This window comes from Ambystoma mexicanum, chromosome 2q, assembly GCF_040938575.1.
Source record: "Ambystoma mexicanum isolate Mex_15411 chromosome 2q, UKY_AmexF1_1, whole genome shotgun sequence".
Classification (NCBI taxonomy): Eukaryota; Metazoa; Chordata; class Amphibia; order Caudata; family Ambystomatidae; genus Ambystoma; species Ambystoma mexicanum.
This window is the reverse complement of record NC_090924.1, coordinates 1,461,882,641-1,461,900,728: the sequence shown is the minus strand read 5'-3', so window position 1 is coordinate 1,461,900,728 and position 18,088 is coordinate 1,461,882,641. Positions and strand designations below refer to the sequence as shown.

Sequence of the window (18,088 nt, the reverse complement as noted above, 5' to 3'; positions counted from 1 at the left end):
TCTCGCCAGAACTCTAAGAGAAATCACTTTCTTCGCTAGACATGCTCTGCTCTCTCTTGATGTCTCGTATCTTCCTTGCCGGCAGCTCAGGGTGGCTTTCCTTGTATCCAGGATGAAGCCGAGGAAATCTAACCTCTGCTCCGGCTTTGTATCCGACTTCTCTGTGTTTACCAGAAACCCCAGAGATTGCAACAGGTCTAGTACCCGCTTTGTCTGATATTCCAGCGCCTGACGATCCTCTGCGAGAAGCAACAGGTCGTCCAAGTATATAATCAGCTGAATTCCTTTCTCTCGTATGGCCGCAGCGACTGGTCTCATCAGTTTTGTGAATGCCCACGGCGCTGACGCAAGCCCGAATGGCAATATCCTGAATTGCCAGAACTGCTCCTTCCAGCGAAAAGCCAGGAATCTCCTGAACTGTTCCTGCACTGGAATCGTAAGGTAGGCGTCTAGTCTCCCCTTTCTATGGCCCTTTTCTTCTCTAAATGCTCTAGTTCGGTATTGAGAGCCTCTTGCTCCGCTTTCGCTAGTTGCGGGCGCTGGGGTATAGTGGTCTGTACTGGGTCCTGAATAAACTCTTGCTGCAGACCTCTGATGGTTTGCAAAATCCAGGCATCGCTGGAAAGCACGCGCCAGTTTCCGTAGAACATGCATGTCCTCCCTCCCACTGGAGGATAGGCTCTTGCTCTTACCTGGCGACCGGTCCCGGCAAAAACTCTGTGGGAAGAGCTTACGTATGGATGCTTGCGCTTTCTCCAGTGAAGCGTAAGTGCCTACGAAACGGCCCATTTCCTTTCCGAATGTCTCCCCAAACAAGAGACCTTGGGCTGTCTCACCGGCCTCGTAGGATGCTAGATCACTAAGCTTCGAGTCTATCTTCAGAAGCAGCCCTCTTCTTCTCTCGGAGGCTATGGCGCAGTGCGCGTTACCTAGGAGGCAAACTGCTCTTTGCGCCCAACCTGCTAGGGCCTCCGGGTCCACCTCTTCACCTGTGTCCCTTGCTCTCTCTGCTAAGTCCATGATCTTAGCCAGTGTACCGGCTAAGTCCAGGACTTTCTCCTGGCAGCTCTTCCAGGATCTGTCTATCCCCTTACGGGGGTCCTTATTGGTCTTTGAGACAAAGCTGAGCATCTTGGGGTCCAATTCGGGGGCTTCCGCCACCTTCCCCGGCAAGTCTGGTCGAGGGCATTCTGCCCGGAGCCGGTGTCTCACTTCCTTATCCAAGGCTTTCCTCAGCCTTGCTGTCATATATTGAGCCACTCTCGGAGAAGGCTGCCAGTCAGAAGATCTTGGATTTCTAATGGCATCCGGGTCGATCATATCGTCCTGCTCCTCCTTGAGGTGCTTCTCTTTCCGGGCCCTTTTCCCCCCGCTGGGCTTTGCCCAATCTTCCTCGACTGGATCCTCCGGCTCTTGAGGGGTTAGGTCTCCCTCCTCTGGCTCTTCTTCCGAGCCCAGGTCATCTCCTTCATTTTCTTCCCCAGGAGAGGGGGTCATGAGGTCCGGCATGGCCTGACGCTGCAAATATGCTTTTTTAAGCTTCGCGAAGGCGTCGGCGACCTTCGGGGCCTAATCTTCCACCCCATCCATAGGGCCCTGGGGGTCTGCAGAGGCTCTTCTCTTGCAGGCCTGAATACTGCCCTTAGACCCTGCTCCTGAGGGTTCAATAGGCAAGCTGCGAGTCCTCATGGTGCTTTCCTTAGGCTGATGAAGCATTGCTTCCAGTGTCTCCAGCCTCTCCTGTAAGGGCTTCACCCCTTGAGCCACTGCATCTACTAGGGAATTCCCCAGCACCTCCATGAAACTGGCAGCCAAGTCTAGGGACTGCTCCTCCTCACTCCATTCGAATTCCGACATGACAAGGGGTGCTCTGTGCCTTAATACCTGTGAGAAGGTATCTTTGCTGCCCACTTCCTAGTAGATGCTTATCAGAGTTCAGAATTCTCTTGTATTAATATTGTCTTTTATTAATTATTTATTTCCCCCCTTTTTTTTTTGACTTGTGGCTGCACCGGACTACCTATTATTATGCCTGAGGTGGCTTAGGTTTACTGACTGTCTCTTGTGAGGCTCTTGCCTCGTGTGCGAGTGCTTGTAGCTGGCACAATTCACACAGGAGCTGATGCTGCCCGCTTCCTCTCTCAGCTCTCTCCTGAAGCTGCTTATATAAATAGAAGCCCAAACGCTCCGGCGTGCGGCTGGAATCGAGCTCTTGCCGCCGTTCCAACGCGTGATAGCACTGTGAAGCCGGTGTCTCGGTCGGCGTCGCAGAATAAATGCGACGCAGCCCGGCACTCTGCAAGCTCTGCCCCCGCAAAGGAGGGGGGGTCAGAGCGCTCTGCGTCAGCCTTTCTTATGGCTGCATGCGCCTGGCACCGCCTCCACGAGGAAGGGGGTCAGAGCCTGAGCGAAGACTGCTCTACCTTCCCGGGGAAGGCTAGAGCGGATTCAGAGAGCTCCGCGGCCCGCCGGCGCACCCCTGAAGTGCCGGGAATGCGGCACGGGGTCAAGGCGGCCGCCGGAGCTCCTACTACTTTCCCTCAAAATAGTACTCGGTCCCTCGAGAAAACTCTAACAAACACGTCGATGCGCTGTCCATGTCTCGTAACGAGCTAACTGAGTCTACGCTTGCGCTCCTTCATTAAAACTCGCTGAAACTATGTCGGGCAAGAGTCATCATGCTATATAAAGTCGAACTATATCTAGACATATGTTACTGCAATGAATATACACATTAACTGGGAGGCAAAGAGAATGTGACTTATCTGCATGAAGAGCAGTAAAAGACGAGGAGGGAGCTCAGGGACAGGATGTGGTCATAGCTGAGCTGGAAGGAGGAGGACTACAGAGACTTTGGGATTTGTAGTTTTGAAAGGGAAAGTTATATGGACATTGAAAGGGGCCCTTAGGGGTCCCTCGCGATATGGAAACAAGGCAATAACCATACACAAGATTAAAATTCCCAATGCTAGGGTTTATTGCAAGCAAAATATTCCCAATTGGCCAACTGTGGTCTCACGCCCCGCGATGTGTATTCTCTAGACCTCGAGGGACGCAAGAGAGCGAATTACGTACATCAGTTACATATATACAAAATGCATATCATACAATCAGCTATGACATGTTTAACACCCCCCTTTTATTGAGTTTCTTTGAACTCGGGATGATGATGGACATTTCCGACGAGTATGACAATTATGACACTTTCGATGTCTATTCTAGTAACAATGTGCAATTTAGAAAGTGCGGAGGCATCTTCTAGTTGTTGAACAGAACACGGTGCTTCTGTTCTTGGAAGCAAGCTGCACACGGGGGAAGAGTCACATTCCAAGCTTTGCTATCTATGAGGTGCTATTCGTGTCCTGGGAGCCGACACGCTCTAAAGGGTTTTGTGAAGGGGGGCCGGAAGAAGAGCATAATTCAAGCCTTTAGCTGCTTTATTCTAACATATTCTACCACAGTACGAGACTGGCTGGCAGCTGTGAAATGATTAAATGCCCTGCAGCTCTCCCTCAAGGCTACAGAGAGGGAGCATGGGCATTCCTTTCTGGGCTGCTCATGAGAAGTTTCAACAAACTCCTCAGTCCCGCGGCCTTGCCCTTTCATATTGGGACAACAATGTTAACAGTTGAGCAGCGTAAGCAGAATTCGCAAGAATTGCAAGCTGCAAAGCAGTTTAGACAGAAAGCAATGAGCAATGGTTAACAAGCAAAATGGCGATTCTTGCTACATTTAAAATGGCCGCTTGTTGGTCAAGCATAGCAGTCTGTATTTCTATAATTCTGTGCATAAGACGGTTGGCCTTTGGCCATCAAGATACGTCTATCATCCAAATGAATGGTATTCACTTTTCCAGATTGACATGAACATTTCTTGATATTGATTGAGAGAGTTTTGTTGAAACTGCTGAAGGGTAGTAAATAAAGAAGTTGAATCATAATGCTCGCCTTCAGTCTTGTCATAGAATGTGAATGACTCTGTTTCTTATGGTGTTGCACATTTCAACAAAGCCCAGACGACTGCCTCCCTTTCCATGGCTTTTATCAGGCGTAGTTTAACAGTTCCAGGGGATACTCTGATGTATAATGTGCATACAAAGGAAGACAGAAGGACAGAGGTGAGTTCTGACTATCCCTGCCTAACTGCCCAATCTTGCTAGAGGGCTCTGGTGTGCCACTTATCTAACAGTGACGGGAAACTGAATGGAATATCTAACCATTTCTAGCATGCACCTATCATCAGTTGGTATTGGAGATGAATCTCACACCTGGATTAGATACACTATGAAAATATAAAGTGTGTCCAATGACTGAGCAGTAAACATTGAGCAGAACAATGAAGCTCAATCACAATCCTTATGTCAGTCTACTAATGGTGAAATACAATTTACTAACCTGTAGAGTTGACTAGTAGTGTGCAGGTGTTAATAAAAGATGACCAGAGTCATCAGTTTATTAAAACCTGGTACCAAAGTTGCCCAACCCTTATGTGCTGACCTAAAAGTGATTACTATTCGGGCGTCTCAAGAATAGACGACTGAAGACCAAACAAAAGCTTCCGCAGTAAGGGGGAGACCTGGTAAGGCACCCACTTTAGTGTGGAAACTAGAACCGATAATTTCTTAGAGTTCTGTGTCTACCGGTTTCAGTGGTATTTAATTAAGTTTACCCACTTTCTTCAGGACAGTCTTCATTGGGTACCAGAATAAGTGGAGAAAAACAAGGGGAAGAGGAAGGATTGCAGGTTGCTTGAATCCTCCTTATTGATACTGCTTTGCCAAAATCTGTGGCCCTGTAAAGAAAAAACAATACCAGGATCACTAGGGTAGTTGCTGAGGTTAAATTAATTTTTACCAACGTGATAATTATTAGTAGTGTTTGTTATAACACACCTATGAGAGAACAGTATTCAAATCTCCTCATTACATTGAAGGGGAACTAGTGGTTATGACGGTCCTCCTATTATGTTACATCGGGACTGGTTCTGTATTAATAGAGGCTCAGCCTTATGCTGCCAATCTTCCCAAACAATACTGTAACCCATCTCGATCAATATAGTTCTCTTATCACACCACTAAGAACCTGAGTTGCATTGCATGCTAGGTTAAAAATGGCCCACCTACACTAGATTTTATCATACACCAGTGTGGGTGAATGCACGGTGTTGGCGCGTTGTTCAGCAAGGCACGTAATGACGTGGGTTACGCTGTCTTCATAGCGATTCCCAGACTACGAGGGATAGAGCTAGAAGTTAGTGTGTTGCATCTTTCCAAAAAATCTTGTTTAGGCAAAAGGTGCACAGTGGTTGTTCTACATGTAAGTACCTGTAATGAAAGCTCTGATATCACGGTGTTAGGCTGTGACTTCACACTATGAAACATGCCATAGTCTAGGTTGCGACACCTACACGGTCTATGATCTTACACTGTGAATGAAGCATGCTGTACTGTAGCGTGTAAGAAGATCCAAGACTGTTAGGCAAAGTTTGTATGCAGTACCCTCTGGGAACACTACAAACAACTTTGACTACAGGTATAGGCAACCAAACCTTTGTTATACGCGTGTACTACAGCTTTGGTAGCGTGTTGAGCAGCCAGGCTCAATGTGAGCTGTAGTGGAGTTGCACAGAGATTCACAGTGAAAAGTATTCAAATAAACTCTTACTAACAAGGTTTCTTGAATAAACAATTATTAATTTATTTGTCAGTAGTCAGAATAAGCCTTCCTCAGAAGGGAGCAATATAATAATAACACAAAACACACTTCAATACTGTACACTTAGTTTCTAAATCAGTTAAGACCCTTTTGGGATGGCCCACAGACACCACCTACGCCCACTGGTGCCTTCAGTAACAAGGGCGCTGGGGACATTAATTCTTACTGTTCGCATTCAGAACACTCGTAAAAAGTTGGTAAAAGGCAAAGGTTATTAGAATACCAGAGACCATACATTTCTTAAGAAGTGCAGATACTTTTAGCGTTCACTAGAGGAGTTATTCAATACAATAGGCTAAGCCAAAGTCAATGGGAAAAAGTCTTGGATAGGATAAAGCACTTCTGGTAAGTAAATGTAAAAGTCTTTGCACAAGTTCTTAGCAGTCTTTGATGAAAAGAAGAATCAAATGTAGGGCCACAAGCTGATTAGACTTGTGAGTTGTGGAAGTTACGGGCACTTCTACAGTAAGAGGTAAGTTCTCTTAGACTTGTTTTCCAGTACCTTGGTAAAGAAGAAAAGATGCAGCTGATGACTTATGTTTCTGTGCAGCTCGGCAGATCTCACTGTTCCTGGGCCTCAGTCGTGGGGACAAGAGGTAGGATGTCGGGGGACTCCTGCACGGCACTGGGACTGTCAAAACCTGCAACCGGCAAACTTCACTTTCAGTGGCTGTTTTGCCTTTCAGCTACCGCAAATGGCAACAACACGGTTCCTGGCTGTCATGGTGGGGTCCTTGCATCTGGGGTCCTGCACTCTGCTGAGGGGGCTCAGGCTTGTTCAGTCCTGCTTCGTGGGAGTCCTTTAGGTCAGCTTAAAAGTTACGCACACAATCTGGTGTCCCTCTCCCTGGCTATACAGTTTCCTGCAGCAACTCTGAGGAAATTCAACGAGCTCCGAGATGTGTGTGCAGGCGGTTTACTTTTGAGTTGATTGGTCCCACCAACTCAAAGGGAGAAGTCGTCTTTGCAGGGGCTTCTCTGTCGATGCAAACTTTGGCTTCACCAGGCAAACCGACGGTCCAGGTGTTGCAGCAGGCGTCCTCTTCAACTTCTTCAGTTCCTTCATCCAGTGGTCGACTCTGCCTTCCAAGCAAAAAGCCTCACCTTTTATTCAGTTCTCTCCCATTCATTCCAGCCTAGCTGCCACTCACCCAGCAGGGTGGCTGCCCTTGCTGGACAGTCAGCCAGCCAATCACTACAGAGTACATGTGGGTCTCCTAGGAGACAAAGCACAGGTAGTTTCTAGCACCTCCCTCACTTCCTGCCTACCCCGGACACTCTGGAGCCAGAGGCAGGCTTCACTCGTGAATCCCGCCAAAGGCAAAGTGAACAATGGGACCAAACCTGGTTTGGCACGCAGAGTAAATCTCAAGAAGGACCTTTCCACAAAGAAATGGTGATGAAAGAAGACCGGGCCGCTTGGGTGTTCTACTGCAGTTGCAAACGCAGCCCACGTTAATTGCACACTACAGTAGTTAAAACGAAACCACTGCCACAAGCTATTTAGTGAGGAAAGGGTAACATAAAATTGTTACATGAGAAGCTAGACAAATGGGATACTAGGTAGCCCCTCCAGCACCCTATTGTAAGATATTGTGTGCTGGGTCTAGAAAGTTACAACGGTAAGTAAGTCAATTTCGCTCCTCTGCTCTGGGAAACAGTAGTTTATCCCAGAGAAGGTATTTAAACCTCTGGGAAATCTGAAAGATGTCATGTGCCACTGCACTGAAGGTGCTGTGTGACACAATGTAAAAGATGATGCCTGTGGAGTTTGTCAGGCTCCATAACCAAAAGAAACACATAGTTCAAAATCTCATTAAAATACATGAGGGAGTGGGAAAAGGGTCTCACTCTCTCCAGGTTAAGAAAATCAAGTCCTCAAAATCCAGCAAAGTTGCTGGGGGTCTCTAAGGTAGAGGGAATTAGTACATTTCTGAGAATTTTCCCTAACAGAGACCTCCGTAGCCTGTGACTTCACACTATGAAACATGCCATATTCTATGAGACTTAACGATCTATGATCTTACACTGTGAACGAAGCATGCACTACTCTAGCATGTAAGAAGATGCAAGACCTCCGTAGCCTATGTCTTCACACTATGAAACATGCCATATTCTAGGTTGCAAGACCTAAACGGTCTATGATCTTACACTGTGAATGAAGCATGATAAACTCTAGCGTGTAAGAAGATGCGAGACCTCTGTAGCCTATGACTTCACACTATGAAACATGCCATATTCTAGGGTGTGAGACCTCTTACACTGTGAACGAAGCATGATAAACTCTAGCGTGTAAGAAGATGCGAGACCTCTGTAGCCTATGACTTCACACTATGAAACATGCCAAATTCTAGGGTGTGAGACCTAAATGGTCTATGATCTTACACTGTGAATGAAGCATGATAAACTCTAGCGTGTAAGAAGATGCGAGACCTCTGTAGCCTATGACTTTACACTATGAAACATGCCATATTCTAGGGTGTGAGACCTCTTACACTGTGAACGAAGCATGATAAACTCTAGCGTGTAAGAAGATGCGAGACCTCCGTAGCCTGTGACTTCACACTATAAACATGCCATATTCTAGGGTGTGAGACCTAAAGGGTCTATGATCTTACACTGTGAACGAAGCATGCACTACTCTAGCATGTAAGAAGATGCGAGACCTCCGTAGCCTATGACTTCACACTATGAAACATGCCAAATTCTAGGGTGTGAGACCTAAATGGTCTATGATCTTACACTGTGAATGAAGCATGATAAACTCTAGCGTGTAAGAAGATGCGAGACCTCCGTAGCCTGTGACTTCACACTATGAAACATGCCAAATTCTAGGGTGTGAGACCTAAATGGTCTATGATCTTACACTGTGAATGAAGCATGATAAACTCTAGCGTGTAAGAAGATGCGAGACCTCCGTAGCCTGTGACTTCACACTATGAAACATGCCAAATTCTAGGGTGTGAGACCTAAATGGTCTATGATCTTACACTGTGAATGAAGCATGATAAACTCTAGCGTGTAAGAAGATGCGAGACCTCTGTAGCCTATGACTTCACACTATGAAACATGCCATATTCTAGGGTGTGAGACCTCTTACACTGTGAACGAAGCATGATAAACTCTAGCGTGTAAGAAGATGCGAGACCTCCGTAGCCTGTGACTTCACACTATGAAACATGCCAAATTCTAGGGTGTGAGACCTAAATGGTCTATGATCTTACACTGTGAATGAAGCATGATAAACTCTAGCGTGTAAGAAGATGCAAGACCTCTGTAGCTTATGACTTCACACTATGAAACATGCCATATTCTAGGGTGTGAGACCTCTTACACTGTGAACGAAGCATGATAAACTCTAGCGTGTAAGAAGATGCGAGACCTCCGTAGCCTGTGACTTCACACTATGAAACATGCCAAATTCTAGGGTGTGAGACCTAAATGGTCTATGATCTTACACTGTGAATGAAGCATGATAAACTCTAGCGTGTAAGAAGATGCGAGACCTCTGTAGCCTATGACTTCACACTATGAAACATGCCATATTCTAGGGTGTGAGACCTCTTACACTGTGAACGAAGCATGATAAACTCTAGCGTGTAAGAAGATGCGAGACCTCCGTAGCCTGTGACTTCACACTATGAAACATGCCAAATTCTAGGGTGTGAGACCTAAATGGTCTATGATCTTACACTGTGAATGAAGCATGATAAACTCTAGCGTGTAAGAAGATGCGAGACCTCTGTAGCCTATGACTTCACACTATGAAACATGCCATATTCTAGGGTGTGAGACCTCTTACACTGTGAACGAAGCATGATAAACTCTAGCGTGTAAGAAGATGCGAGACCTCCGTAGCCTGTGACTTCACACTATGAAACATGCCAAATTCTAGGGTGTGAGACCTAAATGGTCTATGATCTTACACTGTGAATGAAGCATGATAAACTCTAGCGTGTAAGAAGATGCGAGACCTCTGTAGCCTATGACTTCACACTATGAAACATGCCATATTCTAGGTTGCGACACCTACACGGTCGATGGTCTTATGCTATAAAGCAAGCCGTATTGAAAAGTTTAAGTAGAGCTCAGTAGTACTGAACCTTACATTTATCTGTCATTGCTTCAAATTGTGCGAGGCCTTCTTCCCCTTCATGCTGTAATTGGTCAGATTGAAACTGTCCTTTGCACTATCTTGTGATTGGTTATGAGATGCTGTGGTGAATGCCACGGATTCTGAATGTCCCCACCCCCTTGCTGCAATTGTCACCAATGAATTCCCATCTGTCCATTATTGCTGTATATATATCCATCCATTATCACATTCATTCTGTGATAGTCCACGCCCCTCCTCAGGAAGCTGTGATTCTTGACATGTCTCTGGTTTTAGTTCACAGAAGGAGAGATTTGGGGAGAGAGGCTGAAGCTGGAATGTGTCCTCAAGGAGCAGATCCTGAAGCGCAAAGCGAACAGCAAATGCAGGTCCTGGTGCAAGGGGTAAAGTCACTTTATGCTTCCAGTGTCTGACTGAAACAAGATTTCTAGCCAGCTTAATTCTATCTTGGTTAGTAGTCTTTAAACAGTGATGCATGTATATTGACAAATTCATTTGCGACGCTATTAGATCCTTGTAATATTATTTTTCCCAGTCTGCTAAGCAAAAAGGATATGTAATAGCTTTTAAATGGAGGGAGCCTGTTCTGATTCATAGGTACCTTTCTAGCGACATGGTGCCCAGTTCTAGTCGACCATACCAATGCTTGCCACAATTTCCCCTCCTAAGATCTTCAATCAAAACTAGAGGGAACACCTGTATCTAGCCTATCCACAGTGTTTGTAATGGCACTGATTGTGTACATTAATATTTGCCCCTTCATACTCTATCTAGTTTTAGTTAATAGAGGTCTAATATTAAAACATCTTCCGCACAAGCCAGCCAATGTATGTGCTCTGAGCTCTACCATTGTTGACTGGACGCCATCTGTGCCCTGTTATTGTTTTAATAGTTTTTTTTTTTAGTTATATTTCCGTTCCTTGTAGCTACTAGGGCTGAGGGTGCCTGGCCTCCTTTTAGCATGCCGTAGTTTGACGCAGCAGTGCAGTGTTTTCTACTCATCAGATTGGCGTGTAATCACAGCCTAGTCTTTCTTCACTGCCTACTGGCAGCATCACGGTGACAGCCTTTGTCCATATTATGTGCCTGCATAATCAGTACACATCCAGGAAGTGCAGCAGGCAAGAGCAACGTGGGCGTACCTGCAAGTCTAGCCTGTCTGTGCTCGTCAGTTCGCAGGCTGGGCCGTGGCCCCCCCCTTTCCTAGTAGCGCTGTTAGGCGGTGGACGCGGTATGAATTGTTGAATCTCGCACCGCAGCATACTGCACTACCTCCTTTTAGGACACCTCTTTAGTGGAGGGTACATTCGAGGGCGGATATAAGGCATTGTTGATGAATGCCCAATCTTTGGTGGCTCATGCAGCTCCCTGCCCTGATTTTGGGGTGGAATTGAGGCCAGGTCTGGTTTGTATTGCTGAGCCTTGGCTAAGGGACTCTTTGGGCCCTACGTTGGTCCAATCCCTTCATCCCTTCCCAGTGATTATACCCTTCTTCCTGTGGCTCTCATGTCTGTTCATCCGGGGGGGGGGATGGCGATTATGCATCCAACATCGCTGATTGCTACGCCTCTCCCGCTATCTGTTGCAATAAATATGGAGTCCTCTTTAAACCGCATTGCCGTCCCCCCGAATGTGTCTATTCACATTGTAATACTCTATCGCACCCAAGGGCTAGACGCTCCTTTTTTTAATCAATTTGTTGAGTTTGCCACAAACTTGTGTTTAAAATTCTCCATATCTGCTAATTGTGGGAGATTTTAATCTTAAATTTAATCCTCCGGTTTCACTGGCGACAACGCAATTTTTTGTCTGACGGATTTGGGCTTAGAGCAATTAGTCACAGGTCCAACTCACTCATTGGGGAACGTTCTGGACCTGATTTTTGCATCCCGATCCCTGGCCATATCCTTTCTCTCCGTCCCCAACCCATAGTCTGACCACCTGGTGGTGCCCTTGTTAATCCACACTCTGACAGGTGGTAGATAGAGAGGCTATTGGAGCGAATATCCAAGAGTGTAGCACAGTGCAGTCAATCGACTTCTCAGCAATCGCGCATCTCTTTACCACAATCGCAGACTCACTGGCTCCACTCAGGCTGCGGGGAACGATTTTCTGTTCCTCCAAGCCATTGTTCAATGATGAATTTAAGCTGTTACGCTTGACAAAGAGTCAAATGGAGCATAAACGGAGAACATCCTACTTACTGCCGGACAGGTTATTTCAACACTGTTCCAGTGACTACCATCTGGCAATATGTGCAGCTAATCAGTTTTCTATGAAGCAAAGATGGAGGATGCCCTGAACAAACCAAAGGAACTTTTTTCCCGGACACGTTCTCTGTCTGCAAAGGAAGATGCCCTGGCAGGGGTTGTTCCTTCTCAAGCACTCTTCAACTCCCTCTCTGACTTCTGTGAAAAAAAGGTCAGAGATATCCGTGACCAAATTGCACAATCGGGAGAATCAACTCTTCCTGATGATTCATTAGTTCCACACAAGGTGGACAGGGAGTTGTGGTCCATTTCCCTCATTTTACCTGGTGGATATTATAAAGGCCACTAATTGCCTTGAATCAGCTTCCCTTTCGGATCCTATTGCCTTGTGCGTTCTGCAGGAAGTCATGCCGCAGATCGCCCCTTGGGTTTCTTAAGCAGTCAATGTTTCCTGTACCTGGGGTCTTATTCCTTGGGAACTAAAACAATCGCGTATCATTCACTGATTAAAGGAACCGTCCCTTGATCCCGCTGTTTTGTCAAATTTGTCCCCTTTTACTCTGCTTCCGTTTCCTACGAAACTACTGTAATCGTTGGATCCCCCTCTTTTTACTGCTTTCCTTGAGCGTTCTAATTTCCTGAATCCTTTCCAGTTGGGGCATGGACCAGGCCGGGGCATGGAAAGTGTTCTTGTGTCCGATCTGGATGATTTGACCCACCTCGCTGACCGGGGGGCACTGATCTTGTTGGATCTTTCAGCCGCATTTGATACAGTGGACCATCTTCTCTATCTTCTGCTGCTCCATCAACTCTCCCTGGCCGGCCTCACGGGTCATGTCTTATCGAGGTTTTCATCCTTCTGTCTGATAGGACCCTGAGTCTTTCTCTCTCCTCCTTTTATTTCTCCCACTACCCCTCTTTTGCACTGCGTCCACCAGGGCTCTGCCTTGTCCCCGCCTTTATTCAGCATCTACATTCAGCCCCTTGTGCTGCTCATCCACTCCTATGGGGTTCTCTGCTGCTCCCCAGCCGACAGCACTCAAATCATCATCGGCCGACCTGACCCAGTCAAACTCATCGTCGCAGCTCAGGTGGTGCTTAGCGTCCATGGGTAGTTGGATGGACAACAATTGGCTTAAACTTAGTGGAGACAAGAGGGAGGTCTTGGTGGTGGGTCCTGCCTCTCTCCTCACTTCGGGTTCTCTGTCGGGCTCTTCTTTGTGTTGACGGCTTGGTGGCCCCTGGAGTTGGGCACTTGTCCCTCACCAGTGTCTGAGGTGAGGAATCTGGGGTGTATCTTTTCTGAATCACTATCGGCCACACCTCAGGTTAATGCTATCTGCAATGCCGGCCACTTCCAGCTAAGAGTGCTTCGTAAGGTTTTGCTTCTCCTCCCGGAGCATCTTGGCCCGCTTGTGGTTTCCTCTCTCATTTAAGTCATCTGGACTACTGCAATTCACTACTTTTGGAACAACCTATCTACCTCCTGCACTGTCTTTAAGAATTGCAAAACCTTGTGACTCGCGTGGCACTAATACTCTGCATGGGGTGATATCTCACCAGTCTTGCATACTCTGCACTGGCTGCCGGTACAGAAACTGATTCTTTTTAAATCTCTCTGCATTGTCCATCCAACTATGGCCAGGAAGCAGAGCATCTACAGGAGAAAGTCCAGCCTTACGTCCCGACTCGCTCCCTAAGAAGGAGTGAAGCCTGTCTGTTGGTCATTCCTTGTGCCCACCTTGCCCGTATGGGTGGTCGCTCCTTTTCCATGGTGGCCAGAATGTGGCAAGCCATCCCCTTCTCCCTTCGGGCTACTGAAAGCCATCACAGTTTTCGGCAACTCTTGAGAACTCATTTAATTTAGGCGTCTGTTAAACCCTGCTGTCTCCTTTAGAGCTATGATGGCTTTTTGGCGACCGTGCGCTTTATACATTTTTCTAACATAAGTCTGTGAATAACTCGATACATCTTTTAACACAACTAGTTATTTAATTTAAGAGTATAGTCGAAAATTAGTTATCGAAGTAGCCAGCATCGCTAATCTAAAATCTCTAGGTGTACCACAACCACCCTTTTAAAATATTGGGATCACAAGTGATTTCTTCCAGGAATCTGATAACATCTTTGTTTCCACTATCTCGTCAAACCTTTTTTTGTGTTTTTTTTCAATTTATTTTTTAAATGTAGCCTGATTTGATGTGCACTATTTGGCAAGCTTTTAAGCCCTGTTCTGAATTGATATGAATTCTTCCTCCATTACAACTTTTAGGTGCTCAAAGTTGATGGTAATGATTTTTCTATCGAGCAGTGCCTTTTTACCTAGTTGCAGTCAGGGAAGGGTCATTAGTGAATCAGGTGGCCGGAACCGCGGGCGAGCCTATACATTCTCTGTCCGCTGTTCCAGTCACCCAAGGTCCTTTCCCAGGTGGTGCCATTTATTTTTATGTGGGGGAGGTAACAGGGAGTTCTTGTAGGGGAAACTAGGTGTTCTTTAAGTCCCTGTTCCTATTTCTTTACTGCCCTTCCTTAATGCGTACATTCTTTTTAGTGAGTTCATCTGACATTGTCTCCTCTTTTGTCCAGGTTGTTGCTGAGAATCCAAGTAGACATATTGAGGATGAAGCAGAAGAGACTGGTGCCGGAAACTTGGGGGACTGATGCGGGATGCCTGGCGGCATTCTCCGATGTCCCCACACCTGGTTTGCTTTCGAAAAGTTCCCTTTAGAAATGGTGTTCAATATTGCCTGGCTGTGCATTTCCTTAGGGTTTAGTTTTACAGTGTTCCCGTTGGAACGACACTCATGGTAAATAGCAGTACAGTGGGCCTCATTTTTAGTTGGGCTGAAAATTTGGAGGAATTGCCATCAGAGGTGTTTCCCGTTACTGTAACTCCAGCAAATTTACCATGGAGCTACGAATGGAGTAACCGCGGTGTTGGTCTGCGTTGTTCGAGGATACAGGACTCCATGCGGGTTTTGTCACATCAACGTGCGTGGTCATTCAACTGCACCTCCAGTTCAACCGTGTTACTTCTGCTACTGGTAAAGTGGGAGTAACAGAACTTCAACCAAAATGTAACACACTGTGGAATTTGTAATGAGCTTCCTGTATGTGGTATTAGTCCAATATTGGCATCCAAACACTATAAAACAGATGTATACATTCACCCTTTGGAGACATAAGAAAGCGTTTGAGTTCAATAACCTGTAAATCGCAGGTAAGTACTTGGATGCATTAGAAAAGATTAATTGGGTTATGATATGGCATTTGTAACGCGCCTATACACAAGTGTTTCGAGGCGCGATGAGGCAAGGGAGGGAGAACAAAGGTAAGACAAACAGCGATCCTACTAGGCCAGGTGTCATTCAGATCACGCAAGTGCATGGGAGGGGGAAAAGGGAAAAGTGCAAGGGGGAGGGCGAGGGGAAAGTGCAGTACAAGGGGTACTAGAAAAATAAGATAATAAACAGCCAGAGGTGGCAAGTGCAAGGTAAGTGCTGATACGAGGACTGAAGGAATACAGAAAACAGTCCCCAGGTGCAGGGGTTGCCAGGGAGGCAGTGCAGGTGTGCAGCTGGCGGTGCCTGGGTCCGAGATCAAGTGGGGTGGCCAGATACCCAGTGCAGTTTCAGCTAGGAATTCAGCAGGGGAGAGAGGGAGAGAAAGCAGAAGCAAAGAGGAGGGTTTTGAGGTGCTTCCGGAACCGGAGATGCTTCTCCTCAAGTTTCAAGGAGGCAGGAAGGCTGTTCCAGAGGGAGGCCCCTGCCGAAGAGAGCGATCTACCACCAACTTGTTGTTTGGAGAAGCGACTGACCGTGAGGGATTGGAGGCGGTTGTGCGAAGGGCTCGGGAAGGAAGGTATTTAGGAAGAGCGAATTGAAGGTATTGCGGCCCCAGGCCCCAGAAGGCCTTGTGGACAATACAGAGGGTTTGAACTTAATCCTCGCAGCCACTGGGAGCCAGTGCAGAGATTTCAGTCCTGGAGAGATACGATCCCTGGGCTTGAGGCCAAGGACAAGTCTCGCAGTCTGTTCTGGATAAGTTGTAGAGGGCGGAGGGTAGAGGCAGGCTGTTACAATAGTCCGGCCTAGAGAGAACCAGGGCTCTGGAGACAGTGAGACAGTGAGCTTCTGCGGGAAGGAGAGGAAAGGAAGAATACCTCTGAGGAGATGTCAGAGATGTGAGGAGAGAAGGAGATGGAGATAGAGATTGGGCGATAGTTAGCCGGGCAAGTGGGGTCAGCAGAGGGTTTATTTAGAAGGGGTGCACAAGGGAGTGCTTCAGGGGGGATGGGAAGACTCCAGTGGCGAATAAGTGGTTGCAGAGATCAGCCAGGGCAGGAGGCAGGGAGTCAATGTGGTCCTTGATAGTTCTGCAAGAACAGGGTAAACCTGTTTCATCGAGACTTTCATAGATCAGACTTGTCTAGAAATCTCGCCTGCAGAGAAAAGGGGAAAGGAAGAGAAGGAGGGAGGCGGGGTGGCTGCAAAGGGACCAGAGGAGGAGCAGGGAGTAGGGGGACGGAGAGGATAGGAGAAGAGTGCGACAGGATGTCCTGAGTGTTTGAGACGAAATGAGAGGCCAGTGCCGCGCAGAGGGCCTGGGAAGGGACAGGAGAGGTAGAGACTGCGGCAGGATTGGCCAGTTCCTTGAAGATTTTTAAAAAGTTTGGCCGAGTTGTTAGATGCCGCAGAGACGCAGGCTTGGTTATGAGCTCTCTTCTTGGTTAAGACAGAGAGCCGGTTTTGGCTTTGCAGCAGGCGGCAGGCCAGTTTGTCAGGATGTACATGAAGCCCGCCATTTCCTCTCGGCCACCCTGCAGTTTTGTTTTAGGGTGAGGTCTGAGTCATACCAGGAGTTGCACTTGGCTTTGGGCTTCAGGCGGATACTCAAGACACGGGCAAGGATATCATCGGAAATAGCAGAGTGGAGCTTAGAGAGGGCTCTGTCAGGGTGGGAGTCAGCCAAAGTGGGAGGGGAGGGGGAGAAGATGGTGGCAAAAACCTCAGCTGACACGCGCTTCATGGGTCGGATGACTGAGAAGGTAGGTGGCAGAGATGGAGGTGGCTTGGCCTGCGGGGAAGGGAGGGTGAGGTGGGAGGAGAGGAGATAGTGATGACTCCAAGAGAGAGCAGTGGAGAGAGGCTCAGAGAGGAGGAGGTCTGAGGAGATCAGAGCGTCCAGAGTGTGCCCTAAAGAGTGAGTCAGGCCAGAGGGGAGAATGGTGAGTGATAGAGAGTCGCAGAGGTCACAAAAGAGTATGGAGGAGGGACAGGAGGCATCAAGGTGGATATTGAAATCTCTGAGAAGAGGAGTTGAGTGGTCACGGCCAGGAGAGAGGAGAGGTCTGCCCACTCAGAGAGGAAGGAGGAGATCTGACCAGGTGGCCGATGGATAGTAGCCACAAAGGGAATGGCTAGGTGAGAGAGAGAGCCTGCAGACGAGGCATTCAAAAGAGTAGGCCTGCGTAGGAATGACAGAGGCAGGAATCCACTCAGGGAAGATTAGGGCAACAGCCCTAATAACCACAGATCCACTTCCATAGCTCTTATAAAGCCCAACCTAAGATGGCTTGAGTCCTTGTGCTCGAGGTCACTGGTCCAAATGTTATACTTCACAGGTAGGTTTGCTTAGAGATTGATGAAGAAGGGAGGCCACACTAAATAAACAGGTAAGTGTTTATTAACACGGAGCTCGCCAGTCGCCCCTCTTACATCAGGCCGCCTTTCATTTCTCTTCCAACTGCCGTTCCTCGCTGCGGTCACGCGACGCTCATTACAAACAAGCACGAGAGCACGCGCGACCGCCGCGAGGTACTTTACATTCTCTACAATTGAAAATGCCAGTGGTTATGAGTAATAGAATTAAAAAGTTAGTTAAAGTTCAGATAAGTAAGACCACTTCATCCCAGTCACTAGCAATAGTCCTAGGAAGGTATCCATGACCAGGCCTCCACCCACTAAAGTTGGTGGGGGTGGGGGGAGTGATTTAGGTATAGAGCTGTATTGTTTTCTTTATTTTTCGGACATTTGTATGGCTCCTATACA

General features: G+C 47.3%; 1 protein-coding gene across 2 annotated transcripts in view; it reads left to right on the top strand.

The window, feature by feature from the left end:
- Window positions 1-18,088, top strand: part of LOC138570265 (uncharacterized) — a 326,232-nt gene that overhangs the window by 239,388 nt on the left and 68,756 nt on the right. For both annotated transcript variants that reach the window (XM_069649033.1, XM_069649032.1), the window contains 2 exons: window positions 10,105-10,211; window positions 14,625-14,740. In XM_069649033.1, the coding sequence (XP_069505134.1) occupies window positions 10,105-10,211; window positions 14,625-14,699 (182 nt within the window). In that variant the 3' untranslated portion in view covers window positions 14,700-14,740. The remainder of the gene's footprint in view (window positions 1-10,104; window positions 10,212-14,624; window positions 14,741-18,088) is intronic.